Below are 26977 nucleotides of genomic sequence, written 5' to 3'. Positions count from 1 at the left end.
GTCTAAAATGTAGCGGTGGTCTGAGAAGGTGTGAGATGAGACCACCTTTTAGGCAAAGGAAATGCCCAGCATGGCATAGAGCGGTCTGCCAAATTTCGAAACAGGTGCGAGAAGGATTGTGAAGGCAAAAAAATCAAGATGGACCAGCTTTTAAGCTTGAACTCAGATGTGCCGTCTATGAAACTGGCAGCTTTCCTTGATGGCCAACAAGATTTTAATTGTTATCTCATCTGAACAGAGCACCTTCCTGCATATATTTTGGAATCTCCCACATGCCTTTTTTTTGCTAATTGTGAGCGTGCACTCTTATTTAAAGATGAAAGTTGCAGCTTTTTTTTTCTCTGGGCATGGTTCCAGAAAATCCAGCTCTATGGAGTGAGCGCATGATTCATTGTGGTCCGAAGGACAGATACTCCAGCCTTTGCTGTGGAACATTGCAGCACCCCCAGTGTTAGCTTGAGCTCTGTACTGCCTCTCTGATTAATGCCCTCCTTTGCCTGGGCCATGAGGTTTGGTGGGGCTACCCTCTTTTTGGCAGGTTTGTTGGAGTGCCATTTCATTTCCATTTGATTATGATGGATTTGATAGTGCTCCCGGGGTGCTCTCTCTCTTTTAAGAGAGAGAGAGAGAGAGAGAGAGAGAGAGAGAGAGAGAGAGAGAGAGAGAGAGAGAGAGAGAGAGAGAGAGAGAGAGAGAGATGGCCTTTACAGGAACATCAGGCGCTCCCGGGGTGCTCTCTCTCTTTTAAGAGAGAGAGAGAGAGAGAGAGAGAGAGAGAGAGAGAGAGAGAGAGAGAGAGAGAGAGAGAGAGAGAGAGAGAGACAATGTAACTCAGATGTGACACAGCCCAACATAATTTCACTAATTGTGTGGCTTTTGAAGTGCATCTGAAGGTTTTAGGGACTTCATAACAAAGGGGGTGAATACACACTGTATGTAAATGACAATTTTCATTTTTATAATCAAAAATATCACATTTATTTCTAATTTCACTTCAAAATTTACCTCACAAATTTTTGCAAGTGCGATTGAAAAATACTTACGCGTCATCATGTAAGTAAACAAGAACAAATAATAAGTCAAAGGGGTGAACACTTTTTCAAGTCACTTTACAACAATGTGATTTTTGTTGAAAACGGGAAATTCTCTATGTGACCCCAAGAATTCGAGTGACCGTGGAAAATACAAAATCCTCAAGTTTATCAATATTTGTTTCAGCATATACAAGTCTGTGTATCATCTTGAAATCTACATATCCCTCTTAGCGGGTCACCGTGCAGTTAAGGAGAACCAATCAAATTAATCGGGCGATGGATCAATTAATGCTAATTGGTCGGTGATGAGGACGGTTTGGGAGCACTGGTCCATCGGGATGGCTTGGCCACCTCCACCACCAATTGAAGCCCACCCTTGTTTGATGCGCTCTAATCTAATTAACACTGCAACAGCAACACCTGGGCTCTTTGGTGAAGGACGTGCACACGCTCCCGTGCGCTTCCCAGATGGGCCTTTAATGCTTCTGATGGTGGCAGGAGCATGATGATGATTGCACTTAGCTGAAACACTCGCACTCACTGACTCACATGATGAGCACACTCAATCAAAACACGTGCACCCGCTATGTGTTCCACATTCGGTGTGGAGGTATGCGGCAATGGAGAACTATTTCAGTTCTCAATATACATAACTGCCCACTAAATGAAGTGATTAGCCTGTGCACTGATGGCGCACCTGATTAGATTAGCCACGCTTGTGCTTGCTGCTCCAACTCACTGCAACCTTAAACCCAACCTTGACCCCAATTAGCCTCACGCTCATCAGAAAGAGCTGAGGGACACCAGTGCTCCGGCATCTTATCATCCCACCACTAATCGGCCTAAATGAGTGGGATGGATATGGCAAATGCGCCGCCAACCTTAATATATTGGAAGCTATTTTGAATACCACAAAAAGTAAGCGTGTCTATTCTTGTCACGTTCTTCACATTCAGCAGATACTTTAACAGATATATTGTAATGCGGCCTGTCCCTACCAAACTTCAAAGTGACTGTACTTTCTTCTGCCTCCGCGTCAACATTCTGACTCTTTACCCTGAGCACACCCTCCAAAAAGTCAAAATAAAACCCATTTACAACTTCTGAAAACATCATGTTATGTACAGCAGATTACATTTTATCTATCAAAGAAATCATATTTTAATGAACTCGTCAAGATTTTATTGGATCGTCTTCAATATTTTACCGAAAGATGTTTAGCATAAAATGTTGAGCAAAGCTTATCATTTTACCGAACGTTGCTGCAGTTGGCGATGCACTGTTTGCCAAAAATATTGATTTCAATGGTCTAAACGTGCGTGAAAACGTGAAACTCTGAACACACATCAGACCTGGCAAAAAATAAATAAATAAAATGAATATTTTAGAGGGGTATTGTGAGATTTTTTTTTCTTTTTTTAATGGTACACTATTGTGCCCTCCCCAAATATGTAAACCCAACTGGAATCCACCATTTTGAGTTTCCTTTCAAGTTTTGCCTCCTTTTGAACTTTTTTTTATCAAGGTCATACATTAGCAAACTAGTTTTATGGTAATTTCTGTCACAGCAGCTAAATTTCGCCATAAAATACAACTTTGTGCATATATTGACCGCTTTGTATCAATGGCTGCTGGTTTTCACATGCGATATTTCCAAGGAAAGAGGTTACACAGATGGATTTTAAAAGCTTTCATTTCCCTTAAACACCAGTCGATGCTTTTTCTTACGACAAACAATGCTGAACGCAGCTAGTTAAACCGAAGCAGATATTGCGTATCAGCTACAATCCAAATATAAATAGGATTTCAACCTTTGAAAGGCAAGAGTAAAGTTGCCTGAAGCTAATTCTATTTGTATCGCCCTCAAAGATATCTGTCTCAAAGAGCTTCACAATCCCACAGTTGACCAACATCGTCAACATCACATGTTCCAAAACTTCCAAACGAGCAAGGAAAAACTCAAAATCACATTTCAAGATGAAATAAGACACCATGTGAAGGCCCCCTCAAAATCCAATTCCATTTGCAATGTGACAGTACGCCAATGCAGCCAGGGCTGCGGGGGCCCTTACAGCTGCTCACAGCTCTAGTTTTCAATAGAATTGTTACAATTTGAATACACCATTTGATCGACCTACCTATGGTAAAATGATTTATATATTTATAATGCAATAAATGACATTATGGAGGTCCGTTAAATCTACACCCAGTCGGATTCCAATGTGAAGAACTAAGCCCGTCACGTTGTCCTAAAAATAAAATAGAGCCATACCAATGGAATGAAAGAACACGTCAGAGCTTCTTCACAACTGTCAGACGACAAGCAATAGTTCAGCTGTAATCTTGAAAACCCAAAGCCTGAGACATTGACGTACCACAGCAGGTCAAATTTCAACTTCACTTTCAAAATAGCGAAGATGGTAAAAGCAAAGTGAGGCCATTGTTCTCTACTAGGGTTGATTCAAAGTGAAAGACAGCACAAAAGTGGATTTTTGTCACCCGCGTGACTTGCTCACAGAGGAATGGATGCAACATACGGCATGTGCGCCACGGCTGTCTGTCAGCAGAAACATATTGCATTTGACTGAGATGTAAACAGTAACATCATATCAAAAGGAATTAGTGACTGAGTGACTTCATCAACACAGGACACGTTTTCTGTCCATTTTTATCATAAACAAGACCTATCAAACCTTACACACCCTTGAATTAGTGACTGAGTGACTTCATCAACACAGGACAAGTTTTCTGTCCATTTTTATCAAAAGCAAGACCTATCAAACCTTACACACCCTTTTATTTTTTTTGTCTTCCTGAAATCAGCTAGTCCTTAATGCAAGGCCTCATCCTGACATATGTACATTGGGCCAATGGCGTATACTGTAAAGTCAAACTAGGGGTGCCTGCACAAAGTGATTTTTTTTTTAATGAACTAGTAAAAACATCGTACCTCAAAAATGTATTTTGGTGAAAAAAAAATCTTTCAAGCTTTGTCTGTCATCGGTGTCATCATTTGTCTAAATTGAAAGGAAACTGCCCGTGATTTGGTGCATCGAGTGACAAGTGGCCGTAGGAGACAAAGTACTCCCTGCAAATTGGATCATGTCCAGCAAGTTGATGCTTTGTCTCATGTGGTATCCCAGCATCTCTCTTTCCCTCATTTTCTTCTCGTCCTCTTCCTCCCGATCTACTACGCCTGCCTTGCTTCCTCTCACCCCCTCCTCCCTCATTGCTTTGTTTCTGTGATCAGCCCTTCCTTTGATGAAATCCTTTCATGGCAGAGTGTGACACTCGGAAATGTCATTCTCAGATCAGAAGTGTTCACAAGGCTTGCCATATCATGTGGCGTGCGCCACTTCATTCCTCTCATTTCTCAACCTCTTTGACAAACAGAATTGCTTTCTAAAATCAGTTGTGGCTCAGAAATTTACATCATGCATGGCTTTATGGTTTTTTCAAATAATTTCATACACTAGAAGTACTTGAGGGACTCGTGACTCATACCTATCTCTATGCAATGTAGCATTTTGACAAACCAAGGCTAGTTTGTATTAAGACACCCCTTTTCAGATATTAGGGGTATCTTGTAGGCATATTCATTACCTCCACACCTGCGTGTCTGTTGGTGTGATTTCATTAGGTGTTTGGCAAGATACAAAAGGAGCTGAAAATTGAAGGTGCTGAAATAGACAAGTATCTCAATCAACACTTTTTCTTGCACTTTGAGAGAAAATTCCGTCTTGCTCTAACTCTAGCACTGAGGAGACGGAAACATCCTTTCTCTGCCAGGAATTGGCAAAGACGTTATAATTGAGTTGAGACTTGTGAAAGTCTCATTAAGACATTGTCAAGCTCCAGAAGAGACCACAAGCAGTGTATTTAGACACCACTGAGACTGCTACCATCCCAGAGCCCAGCTCTTTTCCAGCTGGAGGGCAAAAGTTTATGTCTGTATACAAGTGCATGGGTGTGTGTGTGTGTGTGTGTGTGTGTGTGTGTGTGTGTGTGTGTGTGTGTGTGTGTGTGTGTGTGTGTGTGTGTTTATTCATGAAGTGTGTCATGGTGCGTTTGATTCACAGGTCTGTAGAGCACCACCTGCTTTCGCAGCATTTGGTCAATCAAAAGCTTCTGAGCTTCACTCATGTGTGACAAACTATTGATAGGAACACCTGTTTATTGTCTCGGGCTTCTTCCCAGCTCCCCGGGAGCAGCCGCTTTAATGGATAGAGTTTAGGAGATACTACAAGCCTTGGGGTTTGAATTGTGTTGCTACATAAAATTCCTGAGGCAAGGTGTGTTTCTTCCCTTTTACGTCATTCAAAATATTGTAGAAGTACTCGCTATATTGTGTCTTCATACGGATGCAAAATGTGAGTGGTGCATCTATCTCTCTCTCTCTCTCTCTCTCTCTCTCTCTCTCTCTCTCTCTCTCTCTCTCTCTCTCTTTTTTTTTTTGGTTAAAAAAAAGTTTAATTGGCTGTGATAATCAACTTGGCCCTTACAAAAGGGTCATCTTTTGTTGTAATTTCATGCTATTCCATTTGATACAAATTGAGCTCTACACACACGGCCAGGAACTATCTGGGTGGAAAAGCAGTGATCTCTGATCACCCTGGCAATCTTTACATCATGCACTTGGAGGGCTACTTGAAGTTCCTTATCGATGGAGTTTGCATGCATCGAGATTTCCAGCATGAACTCCGGCGAGTCTATTTCTGCTTCAGCAACGTCAAAGACGGTGCATTCCATTGCAGTTGACCCGTTTGACTTAAATCCACGTTGTGAGTTCAAAATGTGGCGGCTTTCAATGCGGTGATTTAATTTTATCGCAAAGACTTTTTCCAATTATTTTTGAGAACTGAGGAAGGAGTGAAACTGCCATTCGGTGTGAATGTGAATTAAATTTGTTGTATTAATCTGTCCTTTATCAACTGGCAACCTGTTCAGTGTGGACCCCGCCAGCCAGGATACATCACCCACGACCCTGAACAAGATAATCAATAGAAAATAATGGATGGAGTGTGACTGTTTCTTTTACAAGAGGTCTGAAACCCAAGCAGGGCTCTGCAGATTACCAGCCTATAAATGTCCAAAAGGCATCCTGGTTTTAAAGCCCTCATGAAAAGCTTCACGCCATAACGTTAGTTGAAAAATAAAACAAGCACGAGTTTCTTGTGATTACTTTGAACATACTGTTTAATAAAGTCTGTTACATTGAGGCCAAATTTTAGTTTTCAAGGAGTGCTCCAAGTAACACTAACATTGCACAAGACGTAACAAAATGTAATTTGACATCATGGCCTTCAGATGTTTTGGGTTTTTTTTTTGTACCGTCTCTCTAAAAAGCTCCAAATGATACAGTATAACATTTATTTTAACACCTTCTTTTAATACAAGAGCAATCTGATTCAAAAGCAACTTAAGACTGTTCACTGTTTCAAGTTTTATTGTAGCTTTCTCTCTAAAAATTAAAATAAATAAAAATAAAGCAAAGACCAGCATGGTTTTGTTGTGTTTTTGTGTATGTCAAAACAGCTGCAGCAGCAAAAGCAAAACAAAAGAGCCAACATTCAGAAAGCTGAACATTCGGTCCCTGGCCAACTTGCTCTCTGAACTGAGCCACAGCCGCCCAGCAGGTTGCTGGGGTCCAGCCAGAACCTGGTGAAAGCTGGTGACCAGCTGGAGCCTTGCTGGTGTTACCAGCGACCAGGAGAGCAACAATAGCACATTGCTGGGTGCCTTTGGCTCATTTGGTAGAGCAGGTTGACCACTCTTCAAAGTTTCGACTGTTTGAATCGAGGCTGTTTTGCACTCGCTGGTGTCACCATCAAGAACAGCACACACACACACACACACACACACACACACACACACACACACACACACACACGCACGAACAGCACACACACACACACACACACACACACACACACACACACACACACACACACACACACACACACACACACGCACACACACGCACACGCACGCGCACACAAACATGCTGCTCTATGCTGTTTATTTGTGTTCATTTATTTTTTGAACAGAGTTGATGCTCTCATATACATTTGTTGAAAAAGATAAAACTCTTAACTTTCATGACAAATGCAGAGGGCTACATCAAGATGTTATGAAAGGCATTATTGTACCATTGGAACTTGTAAAAGCAAGTTAACCACTAGTAATAAAAAAACGCTATAACATTTAGACCTGACCTTTGACGAGTTACTTGTTAGCTTGTCAGCATTAGCAGCTAACATTAGCACCCAACTGCATATCCTCATTTCTTGGGTTATCGTATCTCAGTTCATGGTGATGGCTTCAGAGAGCAATGTCTAAAGCATCCTGTTGGAATGCTCGGGGGAGAATGACTGCAGAGTATATTGTAACAGAGGTGTTAGCTCTACCATAGCCAAGCACCTGTTTTTTGCTCACTCCACTCAACATTCCTGTCAGGCATGGATTCCGGCAAATAAAGGGATTATTCGGGTTGCAATCCTCTCACTTCACATTTCATTCCTCGACAACATAGGCACAAGCTCAAGAAGAAATGTCTTTCCAGGAAAGACATCTTCCAACACATTTGATTGTATTTGAATGTAGAAGGATAAGACATCACTTTGGATGTGAGAGTAAATTTGTTATTTTATTTTGCCTTCGATGTTTTGTAGCAATAATGACAGCAGCAAATACTGTATCTTGGATTACTCTGGGTTTTGAAGTATTGATCAAAGTGATATCTATGGTTAGATTGACTAAATCATGATAATATGTAGACAGACAGACAGTTTCAGTAGATCGAATTTATGCTTTTTCTCAAATACATCCACTCAACTTTTAAGAACACCTTTTTGTCTAGGCCAAGTGCAAAGACAACATACAAATTGCTGTTTCTACACAAATAGGATGCTTAAGAAAGGAAGAATTTACACGACCAACAAATTCAGATTATCATCATCGCTAGCATTTTGAATAATCTCGTTTTTGCAGGATAATGGAGAAGGATGTTTTACTGGCTACTCGGATTACTGCATCAGCACTTTCTGGAGGAGGATTAGAATGTGGACATTTTTGGGATGTAATGGATTCCATCGTGTAGTGGGATACTGCATATCATTTTTTTTTTATTGCCATTTTTACAGTGAGTGTTTTTTTTAACTAGTGTTGTGGGGCTGTAAATCAGGCTTGTACTGCATATTGGAAAACCAATATGACTCGGTGCCATTTGTGAAATGTGGTCCGTTCAGAATGGAGACGGTATGAATTGGATGGCGAGTCTTATCTCATTATATATATATATAATATATATATATACAGAATTTTAGTTTTCTATTGAAACGTATGTGATGTACAGTATATTACATGCAGTTACAGTTTTACAATATGTGAACATAATATTTTTATTTATATAATTGCATAAAAAAAGCATATTCGTCGAGTCAACATAAAAAATATCAATTTTTTTGTACATTTGTATATGAAAGATGGTCATTTTCAGATGTATGAATACCAACTAAAAAAACAACAACAAAAAAATTAGACAGCGCAGCTGCACTCGGCGTAAAAAACGTATCCTGATTTTCGTGCCAATGCGCACCTTAATGTGCTTGTTTGGTAATTTGGTTCATCCTTCTGCGCCATTCTGGGTGTTCTGGCCGACCAAGGGTGTTTCCTTTAACATGCACCCGTTGCACCTGACAATTTGTTGGCTGAAAGTAGTCTACTAGAATTAGGTCTCTTGGCAAAGGGAATGTAACACAATTTTAGTGAATTTGATCCAGATGACGACAGATTCTGCGCTCCACAAACATGGGTGGCAGACTTGCACTGGGAATAAAAAAAAAAGCCCACAAAAAGTTTTCTACCAGGGGCACATAACCAGCGAGTTGTTACGAAATGACATTCATTTCTCATGCACTGTAATAAAACATCTCAAAACAGATGATCTCGATAATATCCTGTACCTTATAGTTTCCTATTCCTGATTCTCGCTTTTATCCCACATGTCTAATTTCCATTACTCTTTGTTTTCCAGACACTGCCAACCACAACGTATGAGCTTGAGATTGTTGCCAAGGACATGGCTGGAAGTGAGGTGGGCCTGACAGGAACAGCCACAGCAACCATTACAATTACAGACAAGAACGACCATGCACCCGAGTTCACGCATCCGCTGGTGAGAAACACTGATTTTGGACCCCGATCCTCCCCCGCCCCCCACCACATTGCTCTTGTTGAAGGATTTTTTTTTTTTTTTTTTTTACCCCATTACAGTGTAGATGCTCTGCAAATAGTGAGGGAGTTGTTGATCTACTGCACAAAAGGAGGTCTAACTTCTGATGCAGGTTGCAGGACACTTCAACGTCCTGATAAACAAGATTGAAACCCGTTCTGGTTGTTGGGTATTAATTTGTCATCACTTTTTAAAACAAAACAACTACTGGGTCCAGTAGAATTGTAGTACTGCAGTTGACTAACAAGTTATCTTTATGGTTATGTCTGCTTTAGTGATTGGAACAACAAAATATCAAAGAATTCCATAAAGTTAGGATAGAGAACTGTCATCCAACAATACTACTGCACTGTTACGCAACAAATTGTTTATGCCGTTAAGTCATTTATGCTACATTATGCAACTTTAGAGGGCCTTTTGACACATCTACACGCTCCTTTACACCCACTCAAATGTATATCGGGATCACCTTGACCTTGCTGTATGAAAAAAAATAATAAATCCCAAATAAACGCTCAAGGTAAGGCCAACAAGAATCACAGAGTCTACAAATCTTGTAAGAAGACATCTTATTAATTGGGTAATATGGGTGCACAGGCAAGATAATGGAATCATGAGCAAGAGTGGGAGTAAGCATGTTTTCTGTCAATGATGGTTTGTTTAGTCAGCAGTGCCTCGAGGCATTTGCAAAACAGAATAAATCTGCCTGACGGCCATAATCTTAAATAGATGTGTTCTATTTATTTATTTATTTATTTATTTAAAGCTTACAATCAGTGCCCATTTTTGCACCTAATGATGGATGTGTCGATAGCCGCTGCATGCTGCCTGCGCCCCAAGGTGCAGTTGCAACATTGATGTTGTGTGGTTGTTAATGGAAATGCCCTTAGATGCAATCTGTTTTTGAAACTTATCACACTTTGCCCCAACCAAACTCCCTTGAAGCCCTCCCATGATGCATTTGGATGTCAGGGGTACTTGTAAGGAGCACAGCTCAGACGTGAAATGTTACAGCTCAGAGGGCTTAGCAGGGCCGTTCAGAGTGCACCATGTCCATGTCCCAGTTAATGTTCTCATTTCTCACTGGGAAGAGAGCCGGTTAACAGCATAGAGAAATGGGCTTTTTAAAAAGCAAGTGTTTGAAGGTGCTCTCAGATCCCTGTATTAGTCCTTTCCCAGACCCCAATGGTTTTCAACCTGCCCGTGAATTATAAATGACATCTCAAGTGACCACCAACGTACTGCAAGTTTATTTGCAAGGTTGTTTGTGTGCAGGATTTTTGTCTCCACCCAAGCTTTAACTCGTTGAATTATTCATCACCTCATTCCAGTACTGACTTCCCAGAATTCCTTCTTTAAGTTGAATTCTGTGTCTTATTCAAGACCTTCTAGTGACCAAATATAAGCTGAAAACAAAAAATATGCTTCAGCTTATACTGGATGCCAAAGTCGCAACATAAGTAGGAGTCCTAAAAATATTCCCCGATACTACAATCCAGGGGTGTCGCTCATGTCAACTCATTTTCGTCGCGGACCACTTTGTAGTTTCAGTTTCCCTTGGAGGGCCGTTCTGACTGTTAATTTTGTGAAACCATATCAATGTTTAATCACCTCCACATCTTACATACACAGCACAAAACAAACTGATGGATACCGAGTTTTGAAATCAGAAGTCAAGAATAATGACTTGTTTTAACATTGTTTATGTTAATGTAATAAGGGGCTTGGAAACGGGAACATGCTTGCACTATCTCGACGTTATTATGGATGACATATGACAATTTGAAATTTTGGTTCAAACTTAAGCAAGCATCATGGATGTTGACATGCTAGATTTGCTTTCGCGGGCCACGTAAAATGATGTGGCGGGCCAGATCTGGCCCCGGGCCTTGACTTTGACACCCGTGCTATAGTCTATTGTTATGTTCAGTGCATGGCCTCTTGGGTTTTATACTGTGTTAAATTGTTTGTTGCTCACACTGCACTTAAGTAGATGTTGTGAGTCCAATTTTAGCTGAGACTGTTACCAAACCAAATGTTTAATATTCACTCACCAAGTGTTTTTCTGCAGGTGGACCTTTCTAACCTTTCCATCCCACATGCAATCTGTGATTTTTAAATTGTTTTTATATTATCTGTTCCTCCACAAGAACATACTGATTCTACATGTTCTTTCTCCCCACTTGCTCGGTCTGCACATGTCAGCCCTCACTTAATTCCGCACAATGTTTCACTGGGTCTATTTCCCTGAGCTCCCCATAACAAGGTGGTGATGGACCTTATCCCCCCCTGTCACTCAACCTTAATGACAACAAGACTGGTTTTTCTCTCACTCTCGCTCAGACCATTCTTTCTGCCCACAGCACCTCAAAATGTTCTCCCCTATGATGGCCTGACAATATGCTTTCCCTGCAATCCATCTGTCCCGTGGATAAAGACGTTAGCAGTGATGGATGTTAGGCACCATGTATGGGGCAACAGGGGGCTGTCAGTGCAGGGCTTTCTTCGGGAACGGCTCACGCGGATTTCACGGATTTGTGTGGGGAGTGTGTGATTGCTTCAGTACATACATTGCTGTCTCTCTGTGATGTGAGGGCACATTTGACCAGAAAGCATCTTATAAAAAAGAGCCAATAGGAAAGGATGTGTGGGCAAGGTGAGTTATATAAAGCATGGCATATGTTTCCGTGTGTGTGTGTGTGTGTGTGTGTGTGTGTGTGTGTGTGTGTGTGTGTGTGTGTATGCAGTCTATAATATACTCCAGTCTTTCTTCTTCTTCTTTTCCTTTCGGTTTTTCCCTTCAGGGGTCACCGCAGCGAATAAGTTGCCTCCATCTAACCCTGTCTTCTCTCACACCAGCTACCTTCATGTCCTCAAGTACTCCAGTCTTTCTGCCAGTCAAAATTGGCCCAAGCTGTGGTTTCGGGGTACTCCGTCGAAAATAGGGATGGAGTTGGTTTCTGTCCCAGCATTCATGACTCCATTGGGCTGATTTGTTCTGCTTTTTCCAAGAGCAAAAGTATAAGCTGTACATCTATGAATGGCAAGGTAGAGCTCAGCAAATACATTTGAGGCAACTTCCACAGTGACAAGCTACTTAGCCTTCTGTGACATGAGATGTAACATGTATTGCTGTGTGCTGTGATCCAATGTAAATCACTTAGCTGTTTCGTGGAGTTGTTTTATACTTGGTTTTAATCTGACTTGAGCTTGTTCTGAAGGCTGTCGTGTCAAATTGGCTCTACCAAAAGTCACATTCATCAAAAAGCTTTTTATCTAATACAATATAGGCGTCTTCTGTCTCTCTCAATCTCCTTTAATTATGTTTAAATGAAAAATAAAAGCAGAAGGATACTTGGCAGATAAATTGTAGTACCTCCACAGGTTAAATGTACACAGGCTTTCTGAGATTCATTTCAGAGTTTTTTGTGCCTGCTACACGAGTGATCTCTTTGTCAGAATGCCCCCTAGAAGCAACTACTTTGAAAACTTGACTTTGAAGTTCCCGACGTGTCAAAATGTGAGGGCTCGAAAGGTTATATAAACATATTTCTATGAAGGTTTACCAGAGTACTACTCAAATATTTGTCTGCATCATGTTGTCAGAACTATGAACAATAAACTGAAAGCAAAGTCCTTCAAGAAAAAAATTGCTGTGAAATGTAAGTCACAATTTACATTGTTGAGTTACACTCAAAATGATCAAATCAAATGGTGATGTTTGTTCTTTGAGAATGTCTCATTACTCCATACCGGAATCCTGCATGAAACACAAATTCATTGCAGTGTTTTCAGTGAAAAAAAAACAAAAAAAAAATGCAGTTGTTAGTAAGAGTAGAAAGGCAAGATGGCTGCCCTTTGGCTTCATCTGCGACAGGCGAATGGCAGTCCGGTTTATTATATCCGTCTGCACTGGATGCACGCGTGTTATTGGCGCCGCAACGCGCTTATGTCACCTATCTATGAGATGGAGGTAGTCAAAGCAAGCTCTGTGCTACTTACACTACAACCTGCTAGATAATAACAAGCTTTGCTGGATACTAATGTGCCATAACACGTTGCAGATTTGCTCGAGTCATTAATCATCACCTTCATGGTGGTAAATAAGCTACATAAATATTCTTCTCACGAAGGGATGACAAGAAAAGATGGAAAAGCCATGCTAACCGCTAACCTAACCTAAGACTTACACGGATAGCGTGTTTAACACTGGAATTAAATGCTTGCGGTGGTCGAGTCCACTTTTCACTGACGTCTGGCTGGAACCACGTTAAAGTGTAGATTAGAACATCCAACTTTGAAAACAAATATAGCAGGCAAATGAATTCAATGTCTGAACTCCAAGAGAAAATCCACTCGCTGAACAAAACTGGAAATGAATTACGGTAAACTACGCTATACGCCACCCAGAAGGAGTGGCCTATCAGCTTAAAAATATATTAAAATACAAATCGGCTAAAATATTTATGAACGCAGTAAGATTATTTTTTTGTTTTCCCAATAGAGTCCTGACTTTTGATTTCAACTTTTGAGGTCTGCACAAATAATGTTCATTGTTGTTGTTGTTTCAAATCAATTTGGCTTTGCCTCTCGACAAGAAAATACAATTTACTCTTATAAACAATGCAAATTCAAGAAATAAAAAATCATGATGATATAAGATAAAAAAGAAAGAAAACCAATTCTTCATCTGTTATATTGTCATTCTTAAAAACCTTTGCTTCAATTACCTGGGAGTAACATGCAATAAATAAATAACTAAATAAAACTTGCTCCACGAAATGAAAAAGTTGACCTTCAAATGAAGTCATTGATTCACAATACTGCTCGGCAAAGAAAATAAAGAATATTGTGAGCCTTTAATTCAGTTTAATTCAATCCTGTCCCTGCTCACTCTGCCTCATTCTCTCTATACCATCAACCAAAAGGCACATAACCAAGCAATGCATTTTATATCCAATAAGACGTTTAAACCGATATATTGATCCAACTTAAGTCATTCTGAACTGGCCTACCCACAGCTTTTTTTGCCTGGTTTCATGTGGACCTTTCCACTGGAAATTTAGTAGTGCGCCGTTGTCAACCCCATTCTTTGTGTACGTAGTGAAAGGCAATGACTGTAGAATGGAGTGTTGCTATGTACAACTGGGATGTCTGCTGCAATAGCAAGTCACCTTGAATTGAAACGTATTTGATCAATCAGCTTGCCAGGGGTCACCAACTCCAGTCCTCGAGGGCCCCGATCATTCATGTTTTCGATGTCTCCCTCCTCCAACACACCCGATTCAAATGATCAGGATCGTTATCATGCTTTTGCGGAGCTTCCTGATGAGCTGATTTGATGCAAAGGCCCTCATTTTATTGCTAGAGAACAGACCTGAAACATGTGACAGGCAAACCATGTCAGTTGGCCAAGAAACACCCATTAAAATCCCGTATAAAATATCGCAGGCAATTCCCTTAGCAGCGTCAATGAGGCAAAGAGCAATTTGTGTTACTTGGTAAAAGTGACAGATGTGCTCTTCTTAAGATTCACGTCGCTTCTTCATGTATTTTGTCAGCATATTAATGTTGATGTTAACAATGTTAGAATGAAATTATGCTTAGTCAAAGCTTGTTTTGTTTTCAGACCGCTGCCAACTTTTTTTTTTAACGAATGTTCATTTGTTTGCATCCTTTTAGAACTAAACATAAGTCAAGGGCAAACATTGCAGCTGTGAATTTTTGGCTGCTCCATTTGCTCCACAAAATAGGCTTGGGTTCTGTTCCCAAAAATCGCATTTAGAGATTAACATCCGACCACATCTCTGTCGAGGGTTCCCCTCAGCTTCACTTCAATGAAAGACTTTTTCAGACTATATAATTGTATTTGAAATCAAATGTAAGACCGACTTCCTAATGTTCCCAATGACCCATCTTGTCGGAAGTTGCTCGAGTCCATATATGACGAGCATCCGGTCTTATGAGTCCCAACGAAAATCACATCCCTGTTTTATGCTGTTGTGAGTGTGAGATGTGACCCTGAAAGTCATTTTACTTTTACAAGTTTCATTTATTTGAAGATTTGAGAATATTTGCAATCATAAAATTCTTCTTACCACGTGTTCATACGAAGTAGTTTGAAAGACGGATTTAACACATTTTAATGACAATTAAGACATTGTTTTGTGGTTCCTGGATGCAATGCCTTGGAAGACCTTTTAAGGATCTGAAGGAATCTCGCTATCTTGGCAGAGGAGAATGAGGTGTCTTATCTCCTACAGAATGTCCTCCTTCACCTGGGTACAAGGCTGCAATGGATAGTTGGTAAATGGTCATGTTTTTTGAGCAATTTGTACTGCCAACTCAAAGTCTGCAAAATTTCATTAAACACAAGCTTAGCGAATACAGATTTTCATCTTTTCTTTGAATATGCATTGTCAGATATTTAAAGTGTGTCATAACTTAAAGCTTCAGTTTAAATGTACTAAATTGGACATCAGGATTTTTTTTCAGCTACGCAGTCATGCGATTTTAGAATGATCTTCAATTCTGAAAGTTTTTCGAAAACCCTGACCCTGTATGCAGGGAATAGGGGCTGAGTCCAACTCTAAATGGGGAAAATGAGCAAATCATTAATAATTACTATGGGGAAGGAAGGTGGGGGGGATTCAAAATTGGGGGGGGGGGGGATTAAGATCCCGTCCAAAAAATGCAAATAGCAATAGCACTTTTTAGTGACTCACAGTGGAGCCGGGAGCTCGGGGGACAGTCAAGGGTATCTGTGCTCTTTTGTTCAAGAAAACTACAGCCAGGGGTCCTGGCGATGTCGGATGTTCCGTGCCTTGATGTTGGCCTCCCGTATCAGGTCGTGAGAGACTGTAACTCCCAGGAACTTGAAAGTCTCGATGGTTGACGCAGCGTGAGGGCCAACTGTGGCAAAGAATGTTTCCTAAAGTCCACAATCATCTCCACGGTCTTGAGCATGTTCAGCTCCAGTGCGCCGAGGTGCAGTCAGTCGTGGAGAGAGAGAAGAGCAGCAGAAAGTGGCTTTCTCTGGGACATATCTTTCTGGGACATCCGGTGCCGATTATGCGTGTGGATGAGTTGGTTTCCGCCAGCCTCACCTGCTCTTTTCTGCATGTCAGGAAGCTGTAACTCCAACGGCAGATGACAGGATTATATACTTAGATAGAGGAGCTTGGAAGAGAGGAATTCAGAGATAATGGTGTGGAGCCATTCGGAGAAGGCAACAAACAGGATCTTTGTCTCGGTCTTTGAAGGTGTTCCAGGATGAAGTGCAGACCCACGTTGAGCGCATCATTGACTGAGCTATTTGCTCAGTAGGTAAACTGCAGGGGGTCCAGCAGGGTTCTTTTGACGCTCTTCAGGCGGCTCAACATGAGGCGTTCCAAGAATTTCATGACAACAGATGTCAGAGTGAAAGACCTGGAGTCATTCAGTGCCAAAATTGCAGGTTTCTTGGGGACTGGAATAATAGCGGAGCATTTCAAGCAGGACGGCACGTCTCTCATTAATTCATTAAATCTGTTTTAGTCATTTTTTTTTGTGGTGTGTGAAGATTATAATATTGCTTTGAGTCTTGTTATATGCTCCTTCTTTATTTGTTGGTTGACCGTTTTTGTTCAAATATACCGGTTATGCCTGGAGCACTTTTTTGGGCTAGCAAGTAATCTACCGTGTTGCCATTTTTAGACAGATACTTATCTCAGGAAATTTTATCTGATTACTAATTTCCTGCATGTTTTTTGTTTGTTCTTTTCCTTAGAAAATATATTTAAAGTATTTTCTCTTTTCTTCCATCTTGGATAATTACAAAGTGGGGGAAAAAAATTAGACTGGTGTACCAGGGACCCAAGCGCAAGGGTGCCCTGTGCTTTTGTCAGGTTTTGAAGATATTTTCTTTTTCTTTTCTTTTTCCCTAATGCATCAGTTTTGAAAACTAAAGTCATAAATAAGATACACCTTGGGTTTTTTATGTTAAAATTAATTAGAAAGGTTGTTTTAATCAAATTCAAAGGGTCTGACTGAGGCTACCAATAGCCTATTTGTAACAAAGCTCGAGCAACTCATTTGTAGCTGCACAGCCTTGGAGACGACCTGATTGACCTCTGGATCTGATACTTTTTGTGAGAATGCCCTACGTACTAAGAGGTGTCAGATGGAAGATCATGGAAAACAACTCAGTTGATGACATATTGAGATTTTAAGACAACCAGTGGGTGTCAAGACCAACTTCCAGCTGGCAGGAGTGAAGTTCCAATCTACTTTTCACAGAAGAGGCTACACCGTTAAATGCAAACCACTCATTAAAAGAATTCCAGAGGCAAGGCTGAAACATTGTGTGACAACATTTTATGTATTGACGATCCAAGTTTTATCCTTATGATGTAATGTCTAATGCTTCGAGAAAAGAAAGTATCTGCTCATGATTCCAAGCAAACTTGTCTGTTAAACACAATGAACAGAATATCACGGCAAGGGCTTGCTCGGCTTGTTCCTGGATTGGCTTCTTCAATTCAGTGATAGACAGAGCAGCATTGCCTCATAAGGCTACAGGTATATTGTTGTCAATTAAAAAAAAAAGTTGCAAACAAACTATTAGGAAGATCGGTTATTATGCACAAAAGTCATGACCCAAAAATTTAATTTTTAGTTTTAGGCAAGCCAAGTCTCTTTCCAGACGTAGCGGCATAAAAAGGCATGCACAGTTACACCAAGTATGACTTTACTATTACATTAGTGTAGATTAGTAGTAGGCATGTTCTGACTTGTGTACAAATTCAGGTTACCGTATTTTCCGCACTATAAGGCGCACCTAAAAGCATTTGGTTTTCTCAAAAGCCGACAGTGCGCCTTATAATCTGATGTGGCTTATGTATGGATAAATATTCCGATTTCTTGGACATAATATTTTAACAGTTCTGTAAAGCGCTTTATTGAAGCTGCAGCGGTTGTTAAAGCTCTATATAAATAAAGGTGTATTGAATTGTATTGTGTTTTCTTTAGGGTAGCTCCATCTAGTGGCTGCATAACACAACCTCAGTCACTATTGTAGCGTCTATTCTATGCGCCTTATAATGCGGTGCGCCTTATATATGCACACTGTTTTAAAATAGGCCATTCATTGAATGTGCGTCTTATACTCTGAAGCGCCTTGTAGTGCGGAAAATACAGTGTCATAAAACTGAGGGCCTGCTCTATTCAATTTTTCCTCTCGAACTCCAATGTTTGCACTCCACAGCAAAAACAGAGGAATTGACCTCACTGTTACAATACTTTGGTTGTGGAGTCTACTCCTTCAGCAAACATTGTGTTTCTCTCCTCTGGGCATTGACTGACTGAATGGTTTAAGTGCTTTAAACAAGCATTGGATATAAAAAGGAAAAGATAAAGACAAAATCAATGTTTGTCTCTCCCCAGACAAATGGATGGTTTTCAGTAGGGTGTAGCTTTAAGAAGGTAATCTGTGAAACAACAATACCGTAGGCTGACAAGAAATGCATTTATCTTGACTTCACTTAAGTTGGGTGTTTTGTGTTTCAAAGATTACACTGTAAGCTCTGCCGCTATAATGGTGCTGACATGCACACACAGACACACATACAGATGCCTTTTGTGTGTGTGTGTGTGTGTGTGTGTGTGTGTGTGTGTGTGTGTGTGTGTGTGTGTGTGTGTGTGTGTGTGTGTCCGTATCTTTTTAAGTTCAGATTGTACTCCTTATTGAATTTTACTGGCAGAGTCCTTGGCTATTTAATTGATTGAATCCTATTGCCAAGCATTATCAGTTGGGAGCATTTTAATTGACAGTGTAAAATGGATTTTAACCGCTGTATGAAACTAGCGATGAAGGACACAAGTGTTTACTCTCTATATGATGAATAGAAAACAAGAAATGAAGGCTAGAGTAGAGAATGCCGGTACAATCAAATCAACACCTTAACAGTTTGTAAAAAAGTACGTTTTTATCTGTCAATGTGGTAATTACCAGGCTATCTTTCGGTGAATGTAGAAAAACAAGGTCAAAGACACGGTGGGCACATCAGTAAATTTTGCCGGTCTATCATTCGTTATTCGCCAGCCACCCGTCTGTCATCCTCGGTCCGTCATTGTTTCAAGCAGAACCAAACTGTACGTTACTGGTGTGCATACGACAGGTGTCGTCATATTTGATAAATATGGATTTATTTTTTATTTATTTATTCTTGTACTTTCGCACACATTTCAGTTGTGCAAACTAATTTAGAACGTGTTCTATGTGCTCTTTGATCAATGAGGTCCCTGATCTCTTCCCTACAAATACCTTTCCAAACATGATCTTCTTCAATTCACGACGTACAGTTGTGTTGTTTTTTGTTGTTTTTTGTTTGTTTTGTCGAATGTCCCCTGAAACATTGGTTCACTTATTCTTACACTTAAAAAACGTGTAACGATATATCTCGAGATATTGTTAGTATATTTTTTATCACGTTGACTTGGACTTCACTCTTTACTGGAAAAATGTACTGTTTGGTTTCTTAAATAATGAGGGTTAAAAAACAAAAGTATTTGTTCTAAATTTTGAAATTTTTCTTTTAAAATTCCAGTTCAACAAACACAAATGTAGCCACTCAAAACCTCTTTGTTTAATTTTTGAGACGGAAACCAAACATTACATGGGTGCCGTTTAAAAATCCCAAAACAAGAAAGAATTTAAAACTGCCTCTTCTTTTTTCTTCTCCACTGGGTGTGTTAATAATGTTGTCTCTTTATTGTCTGTAAATTGTAATTTGATTAGTTTGAAACACGCACTCACTTCTGACTTGAAGGAAACAAGAACTACACACTCTCGCTAGAAAAGTAGTGGAGCGAAAAGTGAAACATTGATCTGTGAAATTTACTGCAGTTCATTGTCATATGTTCTCCAAATATTGAAGTAAAGCACAAATCAAAGCGGTACACAAGTAAATATACTTTTTAATGTCAAACACCAGGTGAGATTTCTTTTCTTTGGTTATTTAATGGTATTAAATCGACCATTGACCATGTGACTTTACTTTTCAGCTTGTTACAGTACTTTGTGATACTACTGTAAAAATAACTAATTACTTATTTACAGAAAATACAACATACACAAAGGTCATTAAAATGAAAAAAAGTGTGTGTATTATTTCTAGCCAGTTCCAGAGTGGAAATATTTTAATGAAACCCATCTATACATTTGCCAGTTTCTGCATTTAGGTAGATTACAATACTTTGTTGGTGTTGTTTTTATTTCTTTCTTAATTTTTGCTTATGTTCATTTTTGTCTGTCTCTCCAGTTTGAAGCGTATGTATACGAAGGCTCAACCGGTGTGGCCGTTAACTTGACAGTCGATGATAGAGATGACCCAGCGACCGGCGCATGGAGGGCTGTCTACTCCATCATAAACGGAGATCCCACACGGAGCTTCGAGATCCAGACCAACCCGGACAATAATGAGGGAATGCTTTCAGTTGTCAAGGTATGTCAATACTACATTTGTCTCTTACCATCTGAATGTCCTTGCTTTAACATTTCCTTTTTTCAGCCTCTCGATTATGAAGGCACAGCGTTCCACAAAGTCTTCATTAAAGTGGAGAATGAAGACCCTCTGCTTTCCGGTGCCGGTTATGGCCCCAGCTCCACAGCGACTGTCCAAGTCAAAGTTTTAGACATGAATGAAGGACCCGTCTTTTTCCCTGACCCGCTGATTGTCACCAGGATGGAAAACATCCCAGTGGAAAGCTTTATAGCCTCTCTCAATGCCACAGACCCGGATACATTACAGCTTCAGAATGTTCGGTAAGGTATTTCAGTCAAAACTGAATCAGCAAAGCCATCGTGCCTCTCTGTGCAGTCGCTTGCCATGACAAACTTTTAAAACCAATAATCCAGCGGTCTTTCTTTGTTTGTAAAAATCATTGATTCCCATTTGATGGCAAGGCCAACTATTGACAGTTTTATCTTCTTTAGATACAAATCACTTTACACTGGTACAGATACAACGGGGGCGGGGGGGACACGGAAGTCTACTTCTGAAGCAGCGCAATGCAGAGTACTCTTCATCCGTTTCTTTGGCTTTCTGGCCTAATGTGATCCTCTTTTCCCACAGTAGTTACATTACGTTTACAAATAGACTTAACTAAACACAGGGGTATGATAATGACCAGAGGAAATAAAACCGCTCAATTGTAACTTTACCGCTCAAATAATTGAGGTGAGTTTGTGTGCCGTAAAACATAGAAAGTGTCAGAATCAAATCCGAGATAATGTGGTGTTGTTGCACCGGAGGTTCTGGAAATCTCAAGATTTGTGTAGTGTCCATAAACGTCTGATAAAGTAGCAGCACCACTTTAGTGATAGAGCAGCAGTCATTTGTAATTGCCTCTGAGCAATTTGTCTTGTTTTGAATTCAAATTGTGCTCAGTAATAACAGCTCTTCCAATTCATGTTTCTTTTTTCAATGTGCCCGCGTGATGGGCTGGAACATGTGAAGAATAGTAAATTGTCTTGTTCTGTACAGTGTTTTCTATTTTTTTCTAATAATAAATATTCACAGCATTTTTCATACAGTAGTTTGTACTCAACTACATATAGGGTAGAAGACTATTAGGAGCGCTACACATTTGAAAAAGCATATTTTTCAAAATAATCACACACAATATTATTAATGAGATTTTTCACATTTTTCATCAATAACAATGAGGCTTGGTCTAAGTAATGGGAGGCTGGAGTTAAAACCACATAGAAAAGACTATTATGTAAAATGCAGAGACTAATAAGGTGCACAGCTCTCTTAGGAGCGAAAAAACAAGGCCGTTGGGTCGAACTGCTGGCTCGCATGACCTCATATGGAGAATACGGTGAGTAGGTCGTGACGTCTGAAGGTAGCGGGTTTGTGACCAGAGTAGTGAAGGCCGGTTGAGCGTTTCCATCTACCTCTTTGTCGGGAAGATGGGCTTTCATCCATTTCATGCACAGCACTTCGGTGACCACTTACTCGACGGCGGATCTTAAAATCGCCCTTCAGATTGGATGAATGAAATAGCGCAGAACAAGAACATCAACGCCTACACGCGACAGACCAACTTAGAATTACTTGAAAGTCTGTTTATGTGCCTCGAGGTGCTGATATTTTGTTTTGTTGCACTGATGGCCTGATTTACGTAACGTCACGCTTGCTTAGACGAGGTATAGGTAATTAGTTTACATTGCATTGATTGATGTTTAATTTTTATCCACGTTTTGGAGAGCCCTTATTCTGATCGGAGGATCTTCCATTTCATTTGACGTTTTCTCTTTACACCACTATGATGGACTGTGAAAACAACCTGAATTGTGTCACTTCAGTCGCATGGCGTAAATCCACCCTGAGCCGGATCCCTGTTTAAGCATGTTGCCGGCTTGTTGGATGAGGATCAGCAGTGAGATCCCTTGGATTATAATGACAAGGGAAAGTCAAAAGCTAAACTTCCTGCTCCCGATTTACATCTAAAACTTTTAACTGCTGCGAGACACTGAGCAAATGTCAGTGGTGCGGTGTGATTGAACAACAGCATAGCAAAACATCATTTCCATATCAATCAAACTGGCTCCTACAGGTTATGCATACCGGCATATCTTTCATATTCAAACCACTCATCTGTGGAATACATTTTTATCATTTCACTTATGAGCCACTTGCTTTTTTTTAAATCTCTCCATTCATTGACATTTTACTTGTACCGGAGATTTTGCTATGCCAGAGCTGTGACCTGTAGACAGTTTGAGGACGCTGAAAAAGACAGACACAGGGATCTTTGCAAAGGCAGGATGGGGGAGCGTGCACAGAATGAAACAACAACAACGCAGTGAAGTCAGTTTCTCTTTTAACTGTGATACTGTGTCTGCCTCTGTGCATAAATGTGCAGGTGTTTACTTGAGCGTGTGTGTGTGTGTGTGTGTGTGTGTGTGTGTGTGTGTGTGTGTGTGTGTGTGTGTGTGTGTGTGTGTGTGTGTGTGCGTTGTTGGTGCGTAGGTGCCCTGGCATCTGCAGGTTAAATGCATATTTGACACGGAACACAATCCGTCTGAGCCTTGGATCACAGTGGATGGCATTCAGAACCAAAGCACGCACATCTGAGATGTGCGTGTGTATATTTTCCATATAAAGACTATCTGATTGAAATTAGCCCACACCTCATGTGCTTCTTCTCAGAGGTGACCCTATAACCCACCTCTGCCTATTCTATAGCTTGCATGACAGTCGGATTGGTAGCCTATTCTCAGAAAGGACAAGGTTGAATGTTCAAAGTGAAATTATTTGGATGCATTTACAGAACAGAGTACAAATAACCTATTATTCGATTGATGTCACAAAAGACGAAAACTCTCTCTCTCTCTCTCTCTCTCTCTCTCTCTCTCTCTCTCCTTTTCTTCTGATGTCACAAAAGACGAAAACTCTCTCTCTCTCTCTCTCTCTCTCTCTCTCTCTCTCTCTCTCTCTCTCTCTCTCTCTCGAAGATGCATTGTATTGTATTTTATAATGACTGGTTTCCAGAGGTTTTTCCTGTTTGAGCCTTGTAAATTTAATGAAGAAAAAAAAATGTGGTGCCCCTTGTGGTGGTTGAGTGCACTGCAGGCGGTAAACTCCAGCCGAGTACAGTATATGCTGTCTATGCATATAGAGTTCCATTTGTTGCTCCACCACATGCAAGCAGTATTGTGGCATTATCCTTTAAGACATGGGGCAATGTACACAATCATCAATCTTATTTGAACCCAAAAAGGGTAAACCAAACCAAAACAATTTCATTTCAGTCATCCTCCCAAAGAAGTCCAAGTGATTTTACTTCGGTTTTCACTTTCTCTCTCTCACAAACTCAAAATGACATCAAATCAAATATTTTAATTTTAATCATGTTTAGAATGGAGGCCAAACTATTTTAGGTTTTGCATGGATTTGTCATCTCTCAAGTGAGAAACATTTGGGCAAATTTAACTGCTTTAGCCAAAGGGCAGCAGATTGGTTCTAGGAGAGTATAAAGGAAAATCAGGTGGCAATGACGTCAAGAGTTTTATGCATTCGTCATCTTTGTGTGACAATGTAGGAAATGCATTTCATGGTCGCTTTGCACCTTGAAATTGAAAAAAAAAAAAAGAAAAGAAAAAGAACACTTTTATTTAAGTAGGCTTAAATGGCGTGCTTATTCATTGCCAAGCCGAGTGAGCTATGAAGAAGGGAATTCATAATTAGGTGTGTGATCAAGAAAGATTTGCTGCTAATTGTTGTGCTATTTTCAGAGATTAGTTGCTCGAACTGAAGTTAAGGGCATAATTTGAAAACACTGTAGAAACATCGGAAGTACTCTACAATAAAAAGGCAATTTCTATTTCCTATTCCTCATATGTCTTAATTATCATGGCATGGATGCTGTTTTTTCTGCTGTAAGCATGAGAGATCATACATTTGTAATTACAGTATTTATAATTATCAAGAACGTTCTAACAGTAACAGTAAGGTGACACCCCCCCCCCCCAAAAAATTAGTCATGAATGAAATATATTTCTTTCTGTGACACTGTACTCAACACATTCTTATATTTTGGTGACATAGTACTATTAATATTTAATATAATACAGCATTGACCTCGTTTGAACTCTTTTCATTTATCCTGGTAACCCACTTGTGGCTTCTGTTTGGAGTTCTTTATCTCTAGCAAAGTACTCGTACGTTGTTTTTCTAACCTTGCTTTGAAAAATGAGAACATCTCAAGAATCCAGGTCATGCATTATTCAGCAGCTCCCTGTCTGCTTTCACTTCTCACTGTGGCCATATGCAAGGTAAAAGACATGGGACTTAAAAGAAGACAGCAGTGGAACCTTGGATGTCGGGCTTGAGGACTCTCAGGTAGCGTTGAAGAGCCGTGGGTGAGGTAAGAGAATAGGAAAAGCACTGATTCATTGCAAGGACAAAGCTTGTTGTGTGATACATCAACAATATGAATAGCTGACCATGGTCAGACAGTATCTTCACTGTTGAGTCTCCAAACTGAACAAAAGTTCGGGAGTTACTGCATATGTATGAAAGATGTCATGGGTTAAGTTTCGAACTAAAGAGGATGTGACCTTTGTTGCAAGAAGGAACTCAGCAGGGGGAAGGGGAAGGGGGGACATGGGGGTTATTCTAAGGGCCCATGTCTAACCAAGGGCCCGAGGAAATAGTATTTTCAATTTACAGCACTGATCTGATGAAGCATGAAGTGAGATTTTCATTTATTTATTTATTACGGGGGGGGGGGCATACGGAAGAAAGGTCTAACAGTTGCTTGAAAATTGGACCTTTATTGCACATTACTTGGTGACCTTTTTTTACATTGCATTTCACAAATGCGCATATCTATCTATATATAACGCGCTAAACTGACAGCTCAGCTCATATATATATATATATATATATATATACATATATACACACACACACACACACACACACACACACACACACACTGTATGTATACGAGTTGCACGTTCCAGGTCTTCTGTGGATATTAAGTGACCTAACCTACCTCTTGAATGCCATCACGACACAAACTACTGGATGAAAAACCACAACATATAACGATGTCTATGCTCACATTGCACGGCGACCATATATATATATATATATATATATATATATATAAAAAGCATGTCAACCTCACAGTGCAGAGGTATAGTGTGTTCTTGCTTGGTCCATACTGCACTCCACAAAGTTATGCTTTGGTGGAGTTATTTGAGTTATAGCATCACACAAGCAAAAAGAACCTCTGGATTCATGGCATGCACTTAGTGATGGCCATGATTTGTACCTGACTATGACACCTGATGGTAAAATTCAATATATATATATATGTATATATTTCCCCCCCACACACACACACACACAAATGATTGGAAGCCGCACAGCCAGACACACGCTATGAAATGAAGACAAAAGATTGTTGGAAACTAAAGGTCATCAATTAGTCAGTGTTAGCAGACCGGAAACCAACAGACTCCGTATTTACGAGGCAGAATATATCGAGAGTATCTAGTCCACTCAAAACACCCCTTGGTTATAACTAAAATTATTAGGTTGACATTATAAAGTGTATTTATTGTTACTAATTGGTCAATTTCTGACTAGTTCACTGTTTTGTTTTGTTTTTTTAATTCTACATTTTGCTGTACAGTTGAATAACACTGTTTGAAAGGAATGAAAAAAAGATCAGTTAATAAAATAACACAATGGGTCCGTGACACAAAAAAAGTTTGGGCACCACCGCTTTACGGCATAAATCACGATGCCTTAGCTCATACGTGCTGTTGCACTAAGCCAGTTTTCCACACTCAACTTAATGGGTCATACATACATACATACAACTTCAATATAAGTTGACCACATCTGTAAATCTTAGACACTTTACCTTATTGGGATCGGTGCCATTAGTCAGCATTGCAATCACTTGTGTGGGACTGGAATGTGTGAATGATTCTAATGGTCGCAGCCAGACCTCTTTATATATGCAAGTGGTTTGTCTCAAAGTGACTGCATGTCTGCATATGACGTAATCAAAAATACGTGATGATGGAAACTTGATGTTACCTCAATTGTGTGTATTTGTAGAAAACGTAGTGAATAAATTAATGCTGCCAGATGCTCTCACAGACGAAATTGGAAGACATTTGTGAATGTCAGCCATCCATCTT

General features: G+C 40.0%; 1 protein-coding gene across 2 annotated transcripts in view; it reads left to right on the top strand.

Annotated features, from left to right (window-relative positions):
- The window catches only part of cdh13 (cadherin 13, H-cadherin (heart)), a 157797-nt gene that overhangs the window by 89868 nt on the left and 40952 nt on the right, over window positions 1-26977 (top strand). For both annotated transcript variants that reach the window (XM_019894259.1, XM_019894258.1), the window contains exons 8-10: window positions 9070-9210; window positions 20568-20750; window positions 20817-21070. In XM_019894259.1, coding sequence (XP_019749818.1) covers window positions 9070-9210; window positions 20568-20750; window positions 20817-21070 — 578 coding nt within the window. The remainder of the gene's footprint in view (window positions 1-9069; window positions 9211-20567; window positions 20751-20816; window positions 21071-26977) is intronic.

This window comes from Hippocampus comes, unplaced genomic scaffold (genome assembly GCF_001891065.2).
Source record: "Hippocampus comes isolate QL1 unplaced genomic scaffold, H_comes_QL1_v1.1 scaffold104, whole genome shotgun sequence".
NCBI lineage: Eukaryota > Metazoa > Chordata > Actinopteri > Syngnathiformes > Syngnathidae > Hippocampus > Hippocampus comes.
This window is presented reverse-complemented; position numbering and strand designations above follow the sequence as displayed.